The sequence below is a fragment of the Egretta garzetta genome, unplaced genomic scaffold (genome assembly GCF_000687185.1).
Source record: "Egretta garzetta isolate BGI_Z169 unplaced genomic scaffold, ASM68718v1 scaffold246, whole genome shotgun sequence".
NCBI classification, from domain to species: domain Eukaryota; kingdom Metazoa; phylum Chordata; class Aves; order Pelecaniformes; family Ardeidae; genus Egretta; species Egretta garzetta.
The window spans coordinates 1,885,453-1,908,444 of record NW_009259976.1 but is presented as its reverse complement, the minus strand read 5'-3'; the positions used below and the strand labels follow the sequence as shown (position 1 = coordinate 1,908,444).

At 41.8% G+C, this 22,992-nt stretch overlaps 1 protein-coding gene across 1 annotated transcript in view; it reads right to left on the bottom strand.

Moving 5' to 3' along the window:
- Positions 1–2,675: 2,675 nt before the first annotated feature.
- Positions 2,676–22,992, bottom strand: part of LOC104127689 (desmoplakin) — a 36,562-nt gene continuing 16,245 nt past the window's right edge. The window contains exons 10-25 of the mRNA XM_009640377.2: positions 22,533–22,628; positions 22,163–22,288; positions 21,247–21,399; positions 19,526–19,680; positions 19,070–19,196; positions 17,728–17,932; positions 17,005–17,222; positions 16,035–16,201; positions 15,577–15,715; positions 14,000–14,193; positions 12,990–13,152; positions 12,303–12,386; positions 11,291–11,398; positions 10,563–10,661; positions 7,437–9,728; positions 2,676–5,870 (exon numbers count right to left, since the gene is read on the bottom strand). Coding sequence (XP_009638672.2) covers positions 2,676–5,870; positions 7,437–9,728; positions 10,563–10,661; positions 11,291–11,398; positions 12,303–12,386; positions 12,990–13,152; positions 14,000–14,193; positions 15,577–15,715; positions 16,035–16,201; positions 17,005–17,222; positions 17,728–17,932; positions 19,070–19,196; positions 19,526–19,680; positions 21,247–21,399; positions 22,163–22,288; positions 22,533–22,628 — 7,521 coding nt within the window. The remainder of the gene's footprint in view (positions 5,871–7,436; positions 9,729–10,562; positions 10,662–11,290; positions 11,399–12,302; positions 12,387–12,989; positions 13,153–13,999; positions 14,194–15,576; positions 15,716–16,034; positions 16,202–17,004; positions 17,223–17,727; positions 17,933–19,069; positions 19,197–19,525; positions 19,681–21,246; positions 21,400–22,162; positions 22,289–22,532; positions 22,629–22,992) is intronic.

The window sequence follows — 22,992 nt, the reverse complement described above, 5'->3', positions numbered from 1 at the left end:
CCTCAGCATTTTTTCACAGTGGAGGAAAACTCTCCACTTCTCTCTTTAGCACCCCATGTTATCAGTAACCTGCCCCACCTGCTGCCTACTCTGGCTGCTACTCAGGCCCTGGGCACCTGGGTCTCCTGCACCAGACAGCCCTGGCCATGTAAGGGCACAGACGACTAATGCCATACTGGCATCTGCTGCCAGAGGGTATGCAAGGAGAAAGCAGCGTTGTCATCGTCTCTGGGAGATGGGTCTTGTATTTAGGCCACCGCAGTAGGCCAGAAGGTAGATCTAGCAGTAAAAAAGGTTCTGTGTAAAGATGGAGCTTTAAACAACCTACCAGGGATGCCAGGAATATCTTGTGCAAAACATAAGCCCAGTCCTGTGGCAATTCTGCCATGAAGAGTGCACAGGATTCCCCAGCCCATGCATACTGCCGGGGTGCATGCACCCAACAGCAGACTCTCCTTCGGTAATGACCAATTTTACCTTTACTGTAGAGCCCATGAACCTCCTAGCCAGTTAGAACTTCAGAAACAGCCTGGGATTAAATAAAACAGTGGAGTTTTTTACAGGGCTATTTCTCCTTAGCAGTCAAAAAGTCATCCAGACACTGGGTGTTCCTCTATGGCACAGTTAATGAACTTCAGCTGTAGAGAGAAATCTCAGAAGCTGTGGAGTTTCCTAGGAGATGGGATGCACTTTCTTACCTACTTTCTATAGAGGTCTCTACCACCAACTGGTACCAGCCCATTTAATTTCTTAGTCCCGTAGCTGAGGACACTTTATATATGGCAGATTTTATAGGCAGCTCTCATCTTCACGAAATGCTTTTCAAGGTAGAGGGTACATTTTAGCCAGAGACAGCAGTATCAAAAGTCATTCTATTCCTCGCTGCAGAAAAGGAACATGCTACAAAAATTAGGCACCATCATTAAGAGTGATGAGCGTTTGTGCCCGTCAGCTTCTTTTTATCTGTAGCAACTGATGAAATTCATAACCAGGTGGAGTTCCTATGTGGTACTTGGTTAAAAGCAGGTATGTGCTTCAGGCAACACTTTCAACCACTTACAGGAAGAATTTATTTCAGATACTGGCAAATAGTACTAATAGTTTTCTCATTATAACTCTGTACCAGCAGCTGTCTCAAACCATACCAAATTCTTGTAAGCGATCACCCGGCTAGGAACACGGTGCCTACCCAGAGGTATCTGCACTGTGTGGTCAACAGGAGAGGACAGAACAGTCTTGATGTATACAAGTAATTTTCTGCTCTGGCTGAAGAACATTCATGGCAGCTGAAGCGGCTTCAAAGCACCTTGTGTCCTCCAATCCCGTGGTCAGTTTGTCCTGCTCTGGTTTCTCAGCTCAGGAGCTTTCTCAGCTCAGATAAAAGCAGTGAGCAGGCTGCCAACAGCCTATGTAGAACAGACAACAGCAAGGTGTCATGCAAAGACTGATACACTCTTGCTGTTTTCTCAACCCAGGCTTTCAGGAGCCAGCAGAAGAGGTGGGAAGACATTACAGGAGGCAATGGTTCAGGTTTTGACAGATCCTCCTGTGCCACCATACCGGTCGGCTATGCCCCATCACTACAGCTTTGTTCTGCTCGGTGTCCAAAGTTACACAGATGTGTAAGGGAGAATTTGACTCAGTCCCTTGTAGCTGCAGAGACAAGGGGCTGGATCATGAGCAGAAGAAATACACTTCTGGTCATCATCCAGTCTATAACCAACTCTGGAAACAGGCTTTCTGCTTCTAGGGGCATAGTTTCCATTATTGGTGCCATCTTCATTTTCCTACTGAAAATGCAGAATCAGAAGTCCACATCCATAAAAATGATGGCTCAGCATCATGAAAAATAATGTGCCTGTACACTGTTTTCATGACAAAGCTAGGATTTACTACTTTTTAAAATGGTTCTTTCTCTAATCTGTACCTCCAAGAATGTCCATAGCTGAAATTTAATAAGTGCACAACAAATACTTTAAAACTTCAAAAGTTTATTGCCCAGAATAGCTCACTTGGTGCAGTTAAGAATTCTTTTTTCCGTTACATGGAAATCAAGCAAAACAGTAGAAAATATATATGGGTAACAGTAAAACAAAAGCCCAGCTTAATAACAGCCCTTTATATCCACCAAGTTATACTTAAGAAAATGGCTAGCCAAACACAGAGAAGTAGAGCATCTGGAAGACAGAGCTTTTCATGTTATAGTATAGATCCTAAACCAATATTAAAGGTGTTTTCTGTCCATATTGTTAAGATTTTTTTCTTCATAATAGCAAATTGAAAAAGGTCTATGATGTGGAAAAAAATTAGTAGTCCTGCAAGACTTTCAAACCTCAGTTATCAGCTTACAGGTTGACAGTTACAGATAACAGGAGAAGGCACATGAGAGAGTTTTTAAAATATACAGAGACCAATTAAAACCTAAACACTAAAAGGAAATGGGAACTGAAACTCAAAATTCACAAATACGACTTTTTGCATCCCCTAATCTATATTCCATAAATTTGCATTCAAGCATTTTACAGCTTTTTCAGAAGAGAAGTTGAACACACCTAGAAAAGACTTAAGGGTTTTGTTTTGGGTTGCTTTGCTGTTTTGGGGATGGGTTTTTTTAGGAACAGGGATATAGAATGATCTAAATGCTATTAAAATGCAGACACGTTCCCTCACTTTTATTAGCGCCCAATAGACCCACTGCTGAAGGTTGAGTATGAGTAAGAATATGAAGAGCTTGCTGATGCATCAAAGCTTCCCCTCCTAGACCCACTGCGTGAGCCTGAACGTGAGCCAGAGCGAGAGCCAGAGCGTGATCCAGGTGCAGAGGAGACATTGTAGGGACTGGATATGCCTTTAGATGAAACGGAGGCTGCTTCCAAGAGTTTAAGCCCAGTGATGTCTTCCACCATCGACCGATTCATTGCATCTTTGTAGGATATTTTCAGCTTGGTCTTGGGGCAGGTCAGAATTTTGGGATAGCTGTTAGTGTCTTGCAATTTCTGGGCAGCGCGACCATCAATCAATCCATTCCTAATGGCTTCTTCAGTACTTATTCTTCCACGCACTTCTGGGTCCACGAGACCTCCAGTGAGGTACTGGAATTCAAGGAACCGCTGCCCAGCCTCGTAAGGCAACCATTTTTCCTTCACTGCTTCAGCTGCTGACATCCTCTTGCGTCCACCCTTTATGCCTTCAAACCCTATAAAGGCCTTCTGGGCTGGTTTGAGCCGTGTGGCCATATCCTGATCAATGATGCCCTGACTGGCAGCTTCCTGAAGTGAAAGCCTCTGGCCTGTGGTAGGGCATATTATGCCCCCTGTGCAGGCCTGGGCTTCAAGTAACCGTTGCCCGGTGATGCTATCCACAATGCCCCGCTGTATAGCTTCCGAAATGGAGATTTTCTCCAAGTTTTCTGTGTCAAATATGGCTGCAATGGGACTGCACTCTTCTGGGGTCTCTGAGAAAGAACCGCTCCTGATGAGCGAGGAAGAACTCCTGACACTCAGCACTGTGGGAGACCGAGTCACCGACTCATGCCGAAACACCTCATCAGTGCCGTTGCGGCACGAAATCATGTCTGCAAACTGCGTCAGGCTTAAACTGCCAGAACGGTACTGGTCAAAAAACTTCCTCTCAACCAGACCTTTATCAATAGCATCTTGGATGTCATACTGGCTACCCGTTTTTCTGTCGACAAGGACTACTCTACTGCTACCATCTGATCCTGTAATTGTTATTTCTTCCCACTCACACTCCTGTTCAGCTAGTTCTGTATAGGTGTCATAATCTATGAGGCCTTTGCTGTACGCCTCCTGCACGGACATTTCCCTGTTTGTTTCTGGATCTACAATGACAACCCGGCGCTTCCTAAGGGTGTTCTTCTGCGAGGTGTGCACCACCTTCTTCTTCTCTCTCAGGGGTAGAAGGCAGAGCCCTGTTGCGTCATCCTTTATGCATCTTTCTTTCAGCTGCAAGTACGTCAGGTTCTCCTCTGTGTTGGGATCGAAGAACCCTTTGGTGTCATCACTTGGATCACTAAGGATCTGGTTGAGCTCTTCATTAAAGTAGCCACGCTTGTAGGCGGTCTCTACTGGCAAGCGGTAGCTCTCTTTGGGGTCAATGATTCCTCCAGTAGCAATCTGCGCCTCCAGCAAACGAATGCCATGGCCTCTCTCTATGAGCTCTTTGTTCATTGCTTGAAACAGAGAAATGATGTTTCCAGTTTCTGGGTCTTTGTAGCCAGTGACAGCTCTTTCAGCAGATAGAAGTTTCTCTTTAAATTCAATTCCAACAAGGCCTCTTTTGTAAGCTTCCTCAACAGGCAGCCTCACATTGCTGACAGGATCCACTATGAACCCTGTAGCTGCCTGGGCTTCTAGGAGTTCAAGGGCTGTCCCTGGTCTAACCAAACCTATTTTCATAGCCTGGTAAATGCCAAGTTTCTCTTTAGTAGCCTCATTGAAGATACCCGCAATACAACTAGAGCCCTGAAGGAAATCAATAATTCTCTCACTCACTTCTTCCACTGTAATTGCACCTCTTTCCAGGTCGTTCCTTGTTGATTCCTTAATAATTCCAGCCTCGAGCAGTGCATCCGCTGAGACGGGCTGCCTGATCCCTTGGAATGACATACTCCTCTTCTGCACTGGGAGGAGGAGCAGACCGGTGTGTGGTTCAATCCTACATTTTTCCTTCAGCTGCATGTAAGTGACTGCCTTTTTGGTGGTGGGATCAACGAAGTTCTTTGTAGTGCCTTGGCAGTTGTTTAGGATCCTATACAGGTCTTTGTCAATCAACCCACGGGATAAAGCTATATCTTTGGGTAGGAACACACTGTTGACAGGATCCACAATCCCTCCTACAGCCAGCTGGGCTTCAAGCAGACGAATCCCAGTTTCTCTGTCAACCAAGTTTTTCTTGATGGCTTCAGATACTGGCACGGTTTTGCCCGAGAAAGGATCTTTAAATCCTGTAATAGCCTTTTCTGCTGTATAGATTTGTTCTCTGTCATCAAAGTCAATCAGATCTCTGGCGATAGCACTGTCCACTGTTAATATCTCATTTCGGTGTGGGTCTATCACGCCTCCTGTTGCTGCCTGGGCTTCTAGAAGCAGGACTGCATTTTCTGCTGTAAGCAGCTGATTCCGTTTGGCCTCAACAAAAGAGTACTTCTGTCTGGGTGAAAGAGACACCCCTGCAATAGCACCTGCTCCTTTGAGGTAGGGTTCAATGTCAGCTGTGACTTCTTCCACTGACCTCTGCCCCTTCAGCAGTTTGTCCAGTGTGAGCTTGTCTATCAGTTGACACTCATACAGCTGCATTGCTGTGATCTTCTTCCGCAGTCCACTGAACAGCAACTTGGAGGCATCAATGCAAAAGTCCTCCTCAGTCTGCGTAGATCTGTGGGACCCATATGGGCGTTGCTTGAGTTTCTCGATCTCTCTTTGCAGCCTGAGACGCTCGGACTCCAGCTCTGACTGGTTTTTGACAGCGGTCTCTTCCAGTCGGCACCGGTATCTCTCCTCAATCCGTTTGATCTCCATCTGCAGCCTTTCAATCTCACTCCTCAGGGTGTTTTTCTCCCTCTCGCTCTTCTCTCTCTCACACTGGATCTTCCTTATGGATTCCTCTGTCCGGGAGTGCTGGCTCTTCCACTGATTGAGGTCATTCAGGATTTGTTGCTTCTCACTTTCCAGGCGTTGCTTCAAACGAGACTCTGATTCCAGGGTAACTTTCAGTCGGTTCAGCTCCTCTTCTAATCTCTGCAGCCTGGCTTTGTCTTGCTCCAAAGCACTCATTTTTATCAGCAAGGTTTCTCTTTCTTGCATGATGTGAGTATACTGATTTTTTGATTCTTGAATCCTATTGGATGCCTAAAATTTTAAAAAAGAAATAAACCAAGAGAGGATGGTTAGAGTTCCTGCTGGTTAGAGTTACACTCTCCACTTACAATGCTCTTCAGCCTGTCATTTAACCTGCAGCAACCTGCCACTGTAAAACATGCTAGTCGCAGCAGCGCCTTACCCAAGACAATGGATACACATAAGCCAGAGAAGGTACATTGTCCCTTCACTGAGCAGCGTCTCTCGTACCGCCAGAGACTCCATTGTTACCCATAGCCCTATTTTTCTGCTGATTTAGTTAGCTCTTTCTTTATAACTTTTTAATACTTCTCATAGTACATCTACACATACACAGAGCATTCAAGACTCATAAAGAGTCTGATGCTCAGCAGATGTACCCTAGCATAGTCCCACTAACCTGGGTGAATTTGTATCAGCTAAGGTCTGGTCACACATGGATAGAAAGGAAATATATGACTTAACTTTCGCTTTCCTATTAGCTTCACATGTTACCCCAAACAGTTTTACCTGTATTGCTTTACATTTTAATTCACTTAATGCCTTCATATATGCATACACATACACGAACACCTACAAGCATATCTGTATGCAGTCCATATTAAATGGAATACAAGTTTATTATTATTTGTAATACATGCATATATATATATATGCACAGATGTGAGATAATCCTAAATATTAATAATTTTTAAAAATCAGTATTGAGATTTTTAAAATAAAGAAAAGCTGAATAAAGGAAAAAATAGCTGAGAAAGGGAATAAGAAAAGAAATAAAGGGCAAGTATAGGAAAAAGCAAAGAAACATTTTCACAAGTGCTCACTTGTATATAATTAAACAGTAGCTCCCCGGAAAAGAAACAAGGCAGAAGAATGAAATATGGGAAAATGTTTTCTTTAACTTGTTTATGCTGTCACCTCAAGTTTAAGAGATAAGGGCCAATAGTAAAATCTGCAAATGCCCTTAGTGACTTAGGAACACAAATCCCCAAAACAGTCGATGAAATGTAGGCTTTAAGTACCTTAGGTACAGCTGACAACATCATCCTTAATCCTCACATGTAGCCAACACCTTACCCAGCTCAGCAGCACTTTGACAGCTTGTTGGTTCTGGGGTTTTTAGCTGGTTTAGTTTGTGATACCACTCAGGTCAGCCTCAAAGGACTGCTTTAACCCATCCTGGCTGAAACAGCCTGAGGAAAACACAGGCAGCGGGGTACAGCTAAAGCACAGTGGTACTCCGTGCACTCTTATTTTCCCCCTAGGATGGTTTGGTGGAGACTTGGCAGAGACCCAGGTTTTCTCCTGGGACAAGGGCTGAGGGCAATGCTCAGCTAGACAGCAAGACTGCTTATGGCTCCCTAGCACAGCTCCCAGGGAGTAGAGAGGATAGTAAAGTGGCCAAATCCTGCCATTTCTGTTTAAAAACTAACTAGAGGAAGGGCCATAAAGGGGATATTAGACACAAGTACAGTGAACTTGAACAGAAAAGTGTGAATTAAGTTGATTCAAACGGACACTACAATTAACTATGTATCTGAGAGACAGTAAAGCTGGGATCAAAATATGTGTGAATACCTCTAGAGCTTGCTTTTGGAATTTTTCAATTTCCTGTCTCAATTTTTCCCTTTCTTTCTGTAAATCATTAATCAACCCCTGAAGTTCCAGGGTTTGCTTGCTGCTCGTCTGAAGCTGATTCTTTAGTTCAACAATGGCAGTATTTTTCTCATCAACTTCACTTCTGACCATTCTGAGGTCATCGTACTCCAATCTAACATTTCGCAGCTCTTCCTCCAGCAACAAGTGTTCCTTGGTTAGGTTCTCGGTGAGAGACTGAAGCCTTTCAATTTCTATTTTGCACTCATTCAAGTTTTTGCTTTTCTCCTCAGAGGTTTTCTGTAAGTGCTCATATCGTAGGTGAGCCTGTTTTAATTGCTCCTGTTCTTGGACCAACTGACGGCGTAAAGTCTCAATATCAGATGTGTATTTTCTTATCTCTTCCATGTATCTCTGCTTTTCTCTCACATGACCATCTAATACTTCTCTTTGGTGTCTAAGGTCATCTTCATTCCTCTTCTTTACAATAGACACTTCCTCTATCTGCTGTGTGAGATTAGTTATTTTAACCGATTGCTCTCTGAGAGATCTCCTCATGCCTTCTATTTCTTCCTCCAGTTTCTTCCTCCTGGACGTCTCCTCCATTACATTTTTATTCTGCCTGCAAAGTTCCTCCTCCAGCTTATGTTTCTGGATCTGCAAGTCTTTTACAGTGCTCTGGAACTTTGCACTTTCTTGATCCCTGCCTTTTTTCTCTTGTGAAACTCTTTCATAGTCAATTTTCAGTCTGGCCAGCTCCTGTTCTTGGATCCTCAGCTTGTTAATTGTCTCAGTAGCACTCGTGTTCGCTTTCTGTAGGTCAAACTGGACTCTTTTTAACTGACTGTTCTCATCCTCTACTTCTTTTCTCTGACTTGTTTCTACATCCAACAACTTTCTCAGCCTTTCGATCTCTTTGTTTCTTTCCTTAATGGTCTTAGAAGCATCATCAAGCGACTGTTTGTATCGCATGCTTTCATCAGAGTGCCTCTGAATAACTTGTTTTAGCTCAATCTCCAGCTGCTGTTTCTTCTGAGAAAGCTCTGAGCCAGCTGCCTTCTGCTGCTGAGCATTCTCTTCTATTTTCCGTAGATTATCTGTTGTCTGACTTATTGTATTCTTCAGTCTCCTGATTTCCTCACACAAATTCCTATTTTCTCTCATGGCATTATCAAGCTGCGTTCTGTAATTATTTGTGTCCTCTTCCTTTTGCATGGTGACCTGGTGAATTGTGGTCTTTGTGATATTAATCTCAGTTTCATATTTGTTCTTTAAACTAATAATTTCCTCATCATAACTGTTCCTTACCTTAGCCAATTCATTTTCAAGTTCCCATCGGCTTTTAGCCTCTTCCTGAAGCTGAACCTTCAGCCTTTCCAACTCCTTAGTTTTATCCTGAATAGTTGAGGCAGCCTCCTCAAGAGCCTGCTTGTATCTTGAGTTGTCTTCGCCACGAAGCTGAATGATCTGTTTCAGCTCCAGCTCTAGCTGATGCTTTTGCTGTGACACCTCAGAACTGCAAGCCTTGTGCTGAAGAGCATCTTCTTCTGCCCTCCTCCGCTGATCTGTGGTTTGCAGGATGGCATCGTTCAGCCTCACAATCTCATCCTTAAGGTCTCTGTTTTCTCTTGTCAGTCTGTCAACCTGGGCTCTGAGGCCTTTTGCATCATCATCTTTCTGTGCAGCTATCTGCTGGATTGTGGTCTTCTTAATATTAATTTCTGTTTCATACTTGTTCTTTAAATTACTCATCTCCTCGCTAAACTGGTTTCTTACCTTAGCCAGCTCATTTTCATACTCCCTCTTCCGTGTGCCTTCGTCCTGAAGAAGAACCCTTAATCTTTCTATCTCGTACTCCTTCTCCTTGATGACCTTCTCCGACTCTAACTTTTGCCAACCAAGGCTGTCTTTCTCATTTTGTCTTGTTTTCTGCAGCTGGTCATAGTCATTCTTCTGCTGCTCATATCTATCCTCCAGCAACTTCCTTTTCCTTTTCTCATCTTCAATCTCATAAGTCAACCTGGTTATTCTGTCATTTAGATCCTTTATTTGGGCATAGCATTTGTCCAGGTTTTGCTTAGCAGAATTTCCATCCATTTCAGCTTGTCTTTTCATCTCCTCCAAACTCATCAGCTTTGCCTTAAGCTGAGAAATGTCCATCTGGTACTTCTGCAGATTTTGCTCCAGGAATTTATGCTTGTTGCTTGTCTCTGAATTTGAATCCCTGGCAAGCCTGAGTTCTTCTTCCAGGAGTTCAATTTTGGTGTTTTTCATCTGCAAAAGGATAGCAGAAAAACAAACAAACAAAAAACCCCACATAAACATTTGTGACAACTGTTTCAAAATCATCACATGCAATACAATATACATTTGTAACACTGACAACTTACAAAGCCTTTTTTTAATCTGCTTCAATGAGAGTTCAAAATCCTTTTTTATTTAATGTCATCAAGACAAATTCTGGAATCTGTATTCCTTCAGAGTCAAACCTTATTCAGAAATCAGCATAATGAGTTTTCAGAGGGGAAATGGTACTTGATGGGAGGAGAGAGATGCAATACAGATAGTAACATCTGATGTACCAGCAAACTATTTAAAAGCCTCATTTAGAACCTCCACAATTTTCAGACAGGTGATTCACATTCCATATATGTGTCCTCTTAAATGGGCCTCTCTGTTTCCACTGAGCTGAATCAAATCAGGAGTTACTCCATTTGAAACACTGTAGATACGGCCTGAAATGAGGTGGGCCCCTTAACCATGAGGAGCACATTTTCAGCACTGAGGTAACTGTACTCTCACTGAGGTCAAGGCTCTGATGGGCAGAGAAGGACCTCTTGCATGCTTTGATAAGCACCTCCTAATTACTAAGAAGGATAATGTTCTCCACCTCACACATGGCCTTGGAGGTAGCTTTGCATGATATGGTACTCTTTGACAAAAAGATGCATGAAACTGCTTGTATGCCTCCTTCATGGGACACTCAGGAGCTCAGGATTTAGTTCTGCAGACTGTTTCACACTGTACTTAAGCAGAAAGTCTTTGATCAGTGATAGCTTGCTAACCTGTGGTAAAAATAGAAGGTAAGGAAAATAAAAGTCAGATTACCTTCAAGTCCTCCATGCTCTTTAACATCTCACTTAAGAATCTGTAATAATCTCCTGATCTTGTAAGAAGCTCTATGTAGCGAGACTGAGCCTCACTAGCCTTGAAAAGAAAGAGAATTGTTAGCAGCTTGTACTACAGAGTTAGATATGAGCATACCTATGTCACAGATCACTTGAAGGATTCCAAGCCACTTCAGAAAACATCACTTGACAAGGTGAAAAGCACAGTCTCCTCCTCACAAATTCACATGACTTTCTGGGGACCCCAAATGTATAAATTCTCCCTTCTGATAAACCCACACCTTCTTTTTCAAGATTATTTTCCCCCACGGCTGCTGTGATATTAAATCCAAGGCTTCACCCCTGGTTCATCATGCTCTTCCTGTCTAACAATCACAAGTAACCTAAGCTAAATCTTTAATAGTAGTTAATTCCCAGGTTGAAAGTGACTAAACCACTGGGGGCATGAATCTTACTTTCTCACAATATGTATGCAATGGACATTGAATAGGAATGAGGTAAATTCCTGAGGGCTAATTTACTGCCTAAATGAGCCCAAGTATGATTTTACAGCATAGAGACTTCTGCACTAATTCCTTGTGCTTACATGCTTAGTACACATTACCAATGACAGTGCTAATTATCAGAACACAGCTGGATATGACTCACAATGGCCCATATGGACAAACAAATGTATTCAAAAGATTGATGGGGAGGAAGGAAAGATACCTCTTGCAGAATCAGCACTGCAGGAGACTGAACCACACTCTTCTTGATAGGTATGTTGAGCAACGTTTCTAAGCCAGAACTATAGGAAGCAACCTGTAGTTCATAATCCTGTAAAACAACAGGGAAAGGTAAGACCCATTTAGCAACTGCCAAGGAAATCTCTATGAATCTGGATTTCCCAATATGCAAATAAAGTTTTGGGGTTATTTTGGTTTTTTTTAAAAAAAAAGCTACATTTTCCCTTGCTTATATCTCTGGCCATGTACAGATGAGCCTCTATCACAAACAGAAGGTCATCAGTTCAAGTACCACTGTGGAGACTCAGGAGGAGAATGACAAAGGGAAAAGGAGAAAAAACATTTTACAAAAAAGGGAAGAAACATGTTTCTGTTAGTTGAGAGCTACCCAGAGGTGAAAAAGATTCATCGCAGCAACTGGTCTAGGTACCATTATCAACCAAAACTTCATCAGAAATAACTGGCTCTGCATCTCTTTCATACCACATATGCCTTGCCACATATATAGCAAGATCTTTGTCACAGAAAGTAAGATTGAGCTGGAGAAAGCACGGATATAAAGGTGACAAAAATGCAAAGACCACAAAACTATTCCCTGTGTATCTTCTTGTTTTCATGGCTATTGCTCATCATTCCCCCTGCTAATCTGCATTTGTCTTGCCTCCTAGAGCAGATCCTAATCAGAGCTAATTCCTAAGCTACCAATCTGTTCTCTACTCCCTTTATTTTTTTAACATGTGGATTGAAAAGTTTGGTCTAGCTAGGAGGCTTTGATTTTCCTGAAGAGAACTTTCACTGGTATCTCCCACATGACCCTGTGGTCTTCAGGTGGCAAGTCCACAAATTGCTTTCATTATATTTTGTACACACCACCCCAGCAATTTCTGCACACACACATCAGGAAGCCAACATTTCACCTGCCAGCAGAGCAGAGACAATGGGATGTGCTTGACCATGAAAAACCACACCCTGTAAAAATGCTGAAATCCAAGTACCTTGATTGCAGCTGAGCACTGATCTGCATGCTTGAGAAGCTCCTCAACTTTGTCTCGCTTCCCACAGATTTCACTGTGCAAGTTCTGTCAAGAAAAAAGTGAGCTGTGAAGCACTCCCTCAAGATGTGCCAGTATTTCCTCCTGTACACGCTGCCTCCATCAGAAGGTACCTGCAGTACGAGACCACTGCAATCCCAGAGGCTGAGACCTGACATGGCCTGCTGTGCAGTTTTTACAATGGCAAGCTCTCTGTGCATGAGAAGGTTGTTCTCAGAAAGAACACCTAGCAACTGAACAGGCCCCAGAGCTGGGGTGGCAGAGTTCCTTGACTTTAGCTTAGATATACTTCCTCACTTTTTATTTTTGCGGTATAATTTGTCCCATAAGTTGCATCATCATACAGTCCCTTGAATTAATTTAAAGCTGATGTGTAAAAGTGTCAGTGATCGTGTAGGAGCCAAAACCGGTCTTGTTCATAATCTGTAGCAGTGCTGACAGAAAGTAATGAGGATAATATTATTTCCTCTCTCCTGTCTTCTACACATGTGGTGTTTTTTGGTAACTTGCATACTTTGTAATTCAAAGCAGGCCACTGTATTGCAGACTGCATTGATACTGGTATTTTCTGAATAGCAAAACAATTTAAAATCTACCTAATTGAAGACAACTCATTCAGGAACCACATACCTTCTGATCATGTAGATATCTCATAATAGCGTTGCAATCGCACAGCTTCATGGACTCGATAGAATCCTGCCTGCGCTTGGCATCACAGATCCATTTGCACAGGGCCTGGTAGAGATCTCGGTAAGTTTTCAGCTGTTTGATCTGCCTTTCTAAATCCCATGATCTAGAAAAAAACAGGGAAAACTGTCAGAATGGAAAGTTCATTCTCTTTCTCTCTCTTTAAACATTTTTCAGAAATGAGACACTAGGTAAAACTATGGGAAGCTCTAAAAGGAGATTCTGAACAAAAACCTCAAATAAATGAGGCTTGTATTGGTTATTAGTCACCCAACATGGGTTTTTAGTGCCTCACTTTTGAGTACCTCTGCGATACCCAGAGGCTGGCACTTCCTGTCAACCAAGTAAGGGATGGATAAAACCTTGCAGCAATAAGAATCGAGTTCACTGATTTCAATACTCTTGTTCTCAATTTTCAGCAAAACAACCATCAACCATTAATTTTTATTAACAGGACTACATTTTTGTTTTGGTTTTACTTCAGGCCAAACAAACCACATCCCAAAAAAACCCACAAATAATCAGAATATGCATTCAGTTCAACAAAGCATTAGAAAAAAAAAGTTGGGGTTTTTTTTTACTTAATTCTTAGTGTTAATTTTTTAACCCTTTATAGTTGGGTTGCTTTGTTTGAGGGGGAAAATGCTGACTGGTAGTACTTAATTCAACAACATTAGCAATAACAATAATAATTTAAAAAAAAAATTAGAACAACTCCTTAGCATGTAGATTATACATTTACATTAATAACTTTGTTTTCCTGCTTGGTCTTACACAGTCCCTTTTAGATTATGTTCAACCTACTCACAGTTGCTCTAGTCTTATTGCCCTAAAGTCATCATTTGTCCTCTGGAAGTGATGATGAGTGCACACCAGTTCTTTTAGACTCACTGTTAAGATGATCTTAGTAGCAATAGCAGTAAGGAAGAAACTACTAGGAAATATGATCAAACCTGTTATCTATCTGCTTATCAGCTCTCTGCCAGCGGTCTATTAGCTGAGTAACTTTGTCACAGAACTTTCCGATGTCCATGTCATACAGGGTATATGCCTGGCAAGACTGTGAGTGAATCTGAAGCGTTTTCTGCAACTCATTTTCCAGGGCATTCAGTAGTGACTTCTTCATGTTTAGGTCTGCTTTCATTTTCTGGAGAAAAAAGCAAAATGCTGTCATTCATTTTATTCTTGAGAGGACACTCAAATTCAGCCATCAACAGCATGCACAATATATTGGGATCTAAAGATTTTGTTTCTAATTCAGTAAAGTATGTACACTGGTGTCAGCTGGACTTAATATATTTAAAGTGAAACACCTACTTTGGTCAACAGAGTTTGACTTAAGAATGTGTTTAAAGTTAGGCTCACTCTTAAATAATTTGCTAAACCAAAGCCCTCTGCTGTCATATTCTGTAGCTAACATTTCAGTTTCTCAGAACTATGTAGAGTGCTTACCAAAAAAGAAAGGGAAGAGCCTGTCTTGCTTGTTCCTGCAAACAACTGACTAGAAAATTTCATTGAAGTATAAAAGATTCCTGCTCTTGCAGCAGCTGTGGAATCAAGCCTCAGGATTGGCATATCCATGTTTTCAAATGTTATCTAAAAATGTTATCTGTTTCTTTTTTCCTGTTTACATTTTTATAAACATCTTCCATGGAGATGTTTCTTTACACACACGCTTGCGTGCACATACTGACATACTGTGGGGCATCACCAAATGGCATACACAGTGCAGGTGGTGGACTGCCTTGCATCCCCCAGGCACAAGGATGACTGCATCCTTTGATAACATGCTCAAGCATTTTTCTTTTTTGTGTAGCTGAAATTTACACCAGCTGAGAACAACTCTCAGCAACTGAACTGCAGCTCTCATTTAACATGATAAAAAGGTAAGCTGGTTGTGCTCCATTTGTGCCACCTACACACTTTTTTCCCTACTACACCTGAGAACAAGAAAGAATGAAAGAGTCCTTATTTTCCCAAAGGCATTCAGTGCACAAAAGGATCAGCTCAACGCCAGGCCAAGTTCTGGTTCTGCAAGCCAACTTTGTGCTCCGCAAAGCAGTTATTTTTTGCCTTCTCCCCTTGTACAGGATGGATAGTTCTCACTGTAAGATTTGAAATGGACTCTACAGCGAAACCAGGACACAAAATAATACTCAAATTTGCTTGTTACTACTAGATGACAAGGGCAATTAACAAGCCTTTTTGCAAGAAAGGAACTATTGCCTTCAAATCTAGCTTCATAAGTGATGCAAATAAACACAGATAATTTTGTACAGAAATGGATTATGGAGACCTCCCATGCCACTGGCTTTGCTGTGGGGGCAGCAACAACCAGGGGATGGAAGAAGTAATAACCCATACATTCCTTCCAATAATTTGCAAAAGCATTGTATGTCTATGTCATAAACTATGACAGGATGAGCATTTCCATCTCCTATGGTTTTGGAAGGGTTTCACCCAGGTCAACAGAGCAGTGCTGACAGCTACAAATTTTGCCTTGCTGTGTCCTTGGGTCTTGGCCTCTCACCTTCAGACAAGCCCGATAAGCCTCTACTTTATCAAGATCCAAAGGAACAGTCTCCTCTTCAGACAGTCTGACTTCAAAAACTCTGATCACATCTTCTGTTTGTAGAATAACCTGGAGCAGACACCTCAGTGCATTCAAGCTAAAATAAATAATACAAGACAAATCTGTTATGGACTGGGGTAGGAAAGGTGGTATTTCTAATTAATTGCAGACCATTAGTTAAAAAGAGAATAGATGATACAGAAGAAATTTCAGTGATACCCATGATTCTCACTTTTTTTTTTAAAGTCTCCCACAAAAGAGAAAAAATTCGTATAAGTGTCTGTTTCCACCCACATGGACAGCATTTGTAGGAAAGAAGGTGTAATTTTACACTACTGGTAACAAAAGGCAGGTTTCTGGACTCAGAATTATGGAAGAAAGTGAATGATTTATTGCTATAACCTCAATTTTCTTACCTGTCTAAGTAGCCAGCAGAAACACCATTAATATTTTCCAGTTTTTGAAATAGGGCATTTATCTCTGACTGCAAGTACACATACTTTTCAGAGCCTCTGAAGTTAGGCAGCAAGTCCTTATGCTTATTGAGGGTTTCAGCCATTATTTGAGAGTCATTCTGCACACCCTAAGGAAAGAGAATGCCTGATTTACACATTTTTGGTGGCTGAATGATCATTCTACAGCACATACGCAGTTGGTTTCCTTATCCAAATAGCCTGCTGTTATCTAACCAGCTTGACTGAGGACTGAAGCAGTGCCTGAGCTTGCTTTCTTCAAGGCAAGTAACACTGGGCAGTTTCTTTTTTTCATGGTGTACAATAGGTAATGCCTCTTTCCAAGCACCTCATCCACTCTGAAACTCAGCTCTGTTGAGAGTTTTACTGCCAGCTGCCTGCTGCACTCAATAGACATGGTAAGGTCCTTCTGCTCTTAAAACCTTTGTAACCTCATTGCCTCAGGGGAATTTCTCATATACTGAACCTGTTCTCTTTTCTTACTCATCTTTTCTCTATGGTCTCCTTCAAATTTTAAGAACTGGGAGAGGGAGAGAGTTTGTAAGCCTCATCTATCCTCTCTGCACCCCACAGACAGAACTTCAGAGGCAGGTGGTAAAGTGGGGTCCATGCAAAAGGATATTAATACTGCTTTAACCTGGATGAGGCTTAACATGAGCTCATGTCCACTTGACATCAGGCTTTCTGTATTCTTTGCCTGACAGAATCCTACTTCTAAAATCCAAGAATCAACTTCTTCTACTTTAGGAGCTAAACTCCAATCCAAATCATCATGGTTAGCTTCCAATTGGGAATTTTCTGCGCATGGATGCGTGTCTTTCCCAGCTGATCAGAAATACAACTGCAGCATGCTCTGCAGCACAGAGCCATACTGAGCTTGAGATGCTCAAAAAAAAACTGGATCCAGAGTTACCTCTAAATCCTTTATTCTGACTGAAAAGTCATGCACAGCCCCTTGATCCACTCCAAGAGGAGTTCTTTGAACCATGCGAGTCTCAGAAGCTTCAATCTGACGCCGAAGTTTCTGAAGCTCCATCAGCAGCCAGGCCTCCTGCTTCTCATGCTCTCGGTTTCTCTCATTAACTATAACGGTACTTGAGGAACCCACAGGACAGGTCTCGGATGGGACCACTGTAAAATGAATTGGGTAAATGTCAACTGCCAGAGAACTGACTACATATAGAAAGCCAATGCAGTGCCAAAGCGACCTAAGCACCGATCTGATCTGTAGAACTAAGAACAGGTAGAAAATCTGGGCCCTTATGCAACTGTTTCAAGTAATGAAATCTTCCCTTCACAAAAAGAGAAAGTTGTTTCCTCGAATGCCACAGTGAAGTTTTGCTTCCTAATAACTGAAAACACATCAGATGGACTAAATTACTCTCATTTTCCCAGCAAGTTCCATGAATTTCAGAGGACTATTCCCAGACTCACACCAAAGGAAGGAAGAACAAAACACACTCTTCCTTGCGCATAGACAGTTTTGTTATGTTGGGAGACAGCAGCACAATTCTTGAACATGTTTCCATTCATATGTTTATGAGAACATTTTCACACAATAAGAATGCAGCACCACCCCCCCAAACAAAGAAACCCAGGCAGTACAATCTCTACAAAAACCAGAAGGATGACAAACCTATTTGTGGCTGCCGTGGTTGATTGGGCAGTTGTATAATCAAGGTTTGGTAGTGCTTCTGAGCATCAGTGAATTGAGTCTGGATCTTTCGTTTGTCTTCATCGCCAAACATCTCTGAGCCTTGGCTGTTCCTTAGGAATTCTTGATAATGGATCTCCAGGTCAGTTATTATTTTTTGGTAATCTTCCTTTCGCATTGTTTTCAGCTGAAATGAGGAAGAAGAGAATTTTGGAAAAAGAATCAATTAGGGAAGGTTTCTGACTAGTTAATCATTAAGGAACAAACTAATACACCTATATAAAAAACCAGAGGAATTGCATTTTAGAGTAAAATTTACCCAGGCTGCCTCTAAATAAAAGTATGGTGCTAGAAGTGCCCTTTGAACGAATCTATTCTTGTTACGACCATTTCATAACTTAAGAATAGTTTGAAATTTTACCTCTTATGCTTGTCTATCCATGCCCTTGCATAGTGGGACCAAGAACAGCAAGTATGTAATAAATCCCCTTAGTTAATCTTCCCATTTATCCATATCATGTTTGAATGTGAAAGCATTTTGCTTCTCCTTCAGTAAAATGACAACTTCTGTATATTACTGTGCAACCTAGCAAAAGGAAGGCCCACAGTTTTGCAGAACTGTCCTGGTTTCGGCTGGGATAGAGTTAATTTTCTTCATAGTAGCTAGCACAGTGCTGTGTTTTGGATTTAGTACCAGAAGAATGTTGATAACACACTGATGTTTTCAGTTGTTGCCACGTAGTGCTCAAACTACTCAAGGACTTTTTGAGCTTCTCCTGCTCAGCCAGGTGCATAACAAGCTGGGAGTACAGCACAGCTAGGACAGCTAACCCAAACTGACCAAAGGGCTATTCCATACTATATAACGTCATGCTCGGGGGGTTTTTTTCGGTCGGTCGGTCGCAGGCAGAGTGGTCGCAGCTCGGGGAGAGTGGTCGCAGCTCGGGCTGTATGATTGCGGCTCGGGACGGGCTGGGCATCGGTCAGCGGGTGGTGAGCAATTGCATTGTGCATCACTTGTTTTTTATATATTCTGTATATTCTCTTACCATTATTATTATCACTATTGTTATTCTTCTCTCTTATTAAACCGTCTCTATCTCAACCCACGGCTCTTACTTTTCTTTCTTTTCTCCAATTCTCTCCCCCATCCCACTGAGGGAGGGGGGGAGTGAGCGAGTGGCTGCGTGCTGCTTAGTTGCCAGCCGGGTTAAACCACGACAAGAACATACATCTGCATAGGACACAGCAAGCACTGTTTGGGACAGCAGAGGTCAGGTCATGGATGTCCCTGGTTTGCAGGTGAGGCCAGCTGAAGTCTTACCTTGGCAATAGTCATCGCTCTGATTTTCTCAATGTCGATCATGCAATAATGCCAAGATACCAGACTCTTCATGTTGATATACAACTGGTTCCACAAAGCTAAAATAGCTTCATAGTACTGCTCAATTCTGAGATGAGAAAAGAAATTTCATGGTCAAAATGTGTGCATCTTTGTAGCACAGTTACAAAACATCCCAAAAAACATCCACCATGACTTTCATCATTAGATATGAGAAAAACCTTGTAAAAGTTAAGTTTTAAATATTTTTAGATCCCAGCAAGCTTCACTGAAGTGCATTTCATCAAGTCAGGGGTCTAGTCTTTAATCTCCCACACTTATAGCGTGGGGGGGCACTCTGATCAAGGCACAGACCAGATTTTGTGGTTCATTGCTATTTTGCATGAACTCTTCTATCTAATTCCAATGGCAAGTGTCCAAACCCAGGCAGCAACTCACTTGGTAGCAAGATCCACTGCTAAGGGATTGGGGGGTGGAATGATAAGACTAACAGATGGCACCAGCATATCCACTCCTCCAGGGCCAGTCACCAACCACTTGCTGCGCTCATTATTATCCTTCAGGATACATTCATCTCCTTTGCGCACCGTTTTCTGTAAGAAATACAGAACAACATTTCTTTCTTTAGTTAAGTAAGATGGGGTTTCTAGGAGAGACAGACAAGGAAGATGCATCTAAATCACAGAAGTGGGAGGGCTTCCCAGCTGCCAGGTCTGGGTGTGCATCTTGGCTTCATACTGGGACAAAAGATCAGTACAGATCTACCCCCTCTCCCTGAATCTGGTTTCCATGTGAAGAAAACCCAGGAAAACCAAGTAGGAGCCACAGAACACTCTGAGCCGTTGCCAGTCCAGTTGATCATCAGACTTGGGGCTCGCCATGACAAACATCAAAGGCTGAGTGTGGACACATGGCCACCGTAAGCTACACAACCATGTATGGCTGTAAGCCAGTGATCTGGAGGCATAAGGATGCTTAGTACTGCCTCCGTATTTGCAAGGGGACTGGGAACAAGTGCAGCAGAGCTAGATCCACTAACACCAACCACCAGAAATCCTGACACCCTGCGGCCATGGGTGTGGCCACGGTGCAGGTTACAACCCACTCACATCCAACAGGAGGAAGCTCCTCCTATCATTTATCCAGACAGGACTCTTCTTCCATCACACTTCTACAGCTAGCAAATGGATTTTTGACAGAACTAGTAGAAGGCCACAGGCTTTGCATTGACCTGCAGGGGCTCCAGATTTGTCTGGGCTTACCTTCACCTGAGCAGAATTTAGCATGCTTAACTGCAAGAGCAATTGTCAAGCAGTCAGGTAACCATTGCCTAAATTTGTTTAGCTTATAGTATTAACAAGTAGTTACTCCATGTGGGCTGAACTTCTGTGACTCTGGAATAAAATGTTGTATGGAAGATCACAGACACAGAGCGGATAGCAGAAACCCCAGATCATAAATACAAATCACAGTGGTCAATTACTGGTTGCTGCAGGAGTGCAACCTAGTGAGCCAGGTAAAATGAGTTTTACAGATAACGGAACAGGAAAACTGGGTAATTGGGACCAATGAAGAGAAAAGAGTACATAAGCAGAAAACGCATTTAAGCAGACTGTCAAGAAAAAAAAAAATACAGAAATAAACTCAGGCAGCCCCATTACTGAGAAGGAAGAAACGACCACCACCAATTTCATACTCCATCCAGCAAAAAACTTGGGATACCAATGACTTATTGTACATTCCCTCATCTTTTGTTAGATGAATTGTTGACGTAAAGACCCAGAGGGACACTGGAAGGCTAAGCAATCACCAAAAGACAGGGATAGATGCTGGGAAGCATCTGTATAACAATCTTAACCCAATTATCAATGAGACTTTTCTGTGCTAATTTGAACTATGAGTATTAATGCTATTTAATGGAATAATAATAATAATAATAATAATAATAATAATAATAATAATTTTGACTAAACTTATTAACCAACCAGAACCTAGCTTATTTATTCATAACTGCATGAAAGTCAGAGCTTTTTCATCGAAGAAATTAAATGCTGACCAAAAGCAGACAAAGGGGTTACAAAGGGGGTTTTGTTCACTAAATCATTTGCCACGTTCTAATTTACATGATGGTCATTCTCAGCCAGAAAGGGATACAGTACCAGATCCTGTTTGTAGTCACACAAAGCCTTGAGGATAATAGGCTTGTTACTCCGGTAATCTGGGTTACGTGGCTTCAGCTGCACAATCTTCTTGGATTTATTCACCAAACTCTGCACTTGCCTCTTGTATTCAAGAATTCTCTCTCGTTCATTCTGCAAAGATTAATTGCATGTAAAAATTCATTCTAAAAAGAAAACACATTTAGTTCCTACAGGTTTATTAAGAGAGGGATATATCTGGAGCTCACTGTAGGCAAAACTTCCTTTAGCTGCAGTTCTGGCAAGCTGCAGAACTTGCAAGGCAGGTTTTTCATACAGATCTGCAATGTGGTTAAAGTGATGTGTAAAAATGGAAAGAATCTATCGTAACGTGAATGCTAACCAAAACCAAAAGTAGCAACTACTCTCAAACCTGACTTCATCAACTTGCCCTTTTACATCACTGACCATTTTTCCTCCATTATATTCAATTTGGAGTTGTAGGACCTAAGTCATGATGAGCAAATAGTTAGCTAAAACAGCTATGAGTGAAATCCTTTCAAAGAGACTACAGTGATATAAAGTGGCATGATGAATCATTTATTAAAGGCACTTATCCTTTGAGGCAAAATTTACTCTATCACCTATGAATGAAAGTCTTTCCTTTTCTTAATTTGTTAGCATGTCAGAAACTTGGGAATTTTTTGGGTTCAATCCAGATTTAAAAAGAAGTCAGAGTTCCCAAACAGTATTACACAAATTAAAATAACACTGATCCATTTGTAGGGTTTACTAAGAAATGGGCAGGAATACACCATTATCTTTTCAAGTTCATACAGCACTGTACACAAAACATTGCAGTACACCTGGTATCTGAAGAGGGCAACTGATTTCCAAGGAAAGCAAAACATAACCTGCGGGATGAGTGTGACAGTACCTCCAGCTCTTTGATCTGCTCCAGCAAAGACTGCAGTGACATGCTCTTATCACAGATGAACTTCTTTCTGATGGAATCTTGTAAATTCTTCAGGTAGCACTCTGTGGCTTGGGCCTCTTCAAAGAACTACAGGAGAAAGTTTGTGATTTCAGTTGTACACAGCTCTTAAAATGTCTGCTAAAATTCAAGGGATTCCTTTAATGAGAAATCCCAGTTCGCATCTGGCTGAACAGTAGCATTTACAATATGGTAACATCATGTTATGCATAACTGTGGACAGATTTAGAAAGATTCTGGTACAGAAAAAATATCTGTGACGGGATTCACACTTTTAACAAAAGTAGTGTGAACTCTCCACATCACTACTGACCTGAAAGTAAGCCGCGTTCTCTTTCAGATGAACATCAATGCATTTGGTGATCTGAAGGATCCAGCTCCACTGAGTTTGTAATGTATCCATGTAGGCCTAACAAAAATAGTAATATACAGAACTTAAACCACCACACTGATCTCTCTCCCCTACCTAGACTCAAGAAAAGTTATTTATGCTCCACATAAACGCGAATGAAAAATCTGCTAAAACAAATTCATGCACACCAGAATAATGTAATTCATGCACATAGTTCCCTGAATTCTAAGCATCTACCTAAGTGAAAAGAGTTAAATACCTGCTTGTGGGATGCAGAGAGAAATTTGTTCATTACTTGAATTTTGTTTGATCACCGTAAAGACTGAAGTGCATGAACAAAAAGGGGTGAAATGCACAAAAAGCAGTGCAAATATTTCAAATATTTCCATTGCAAATTGTAATGTTCGCCTTCTTCCAAGGA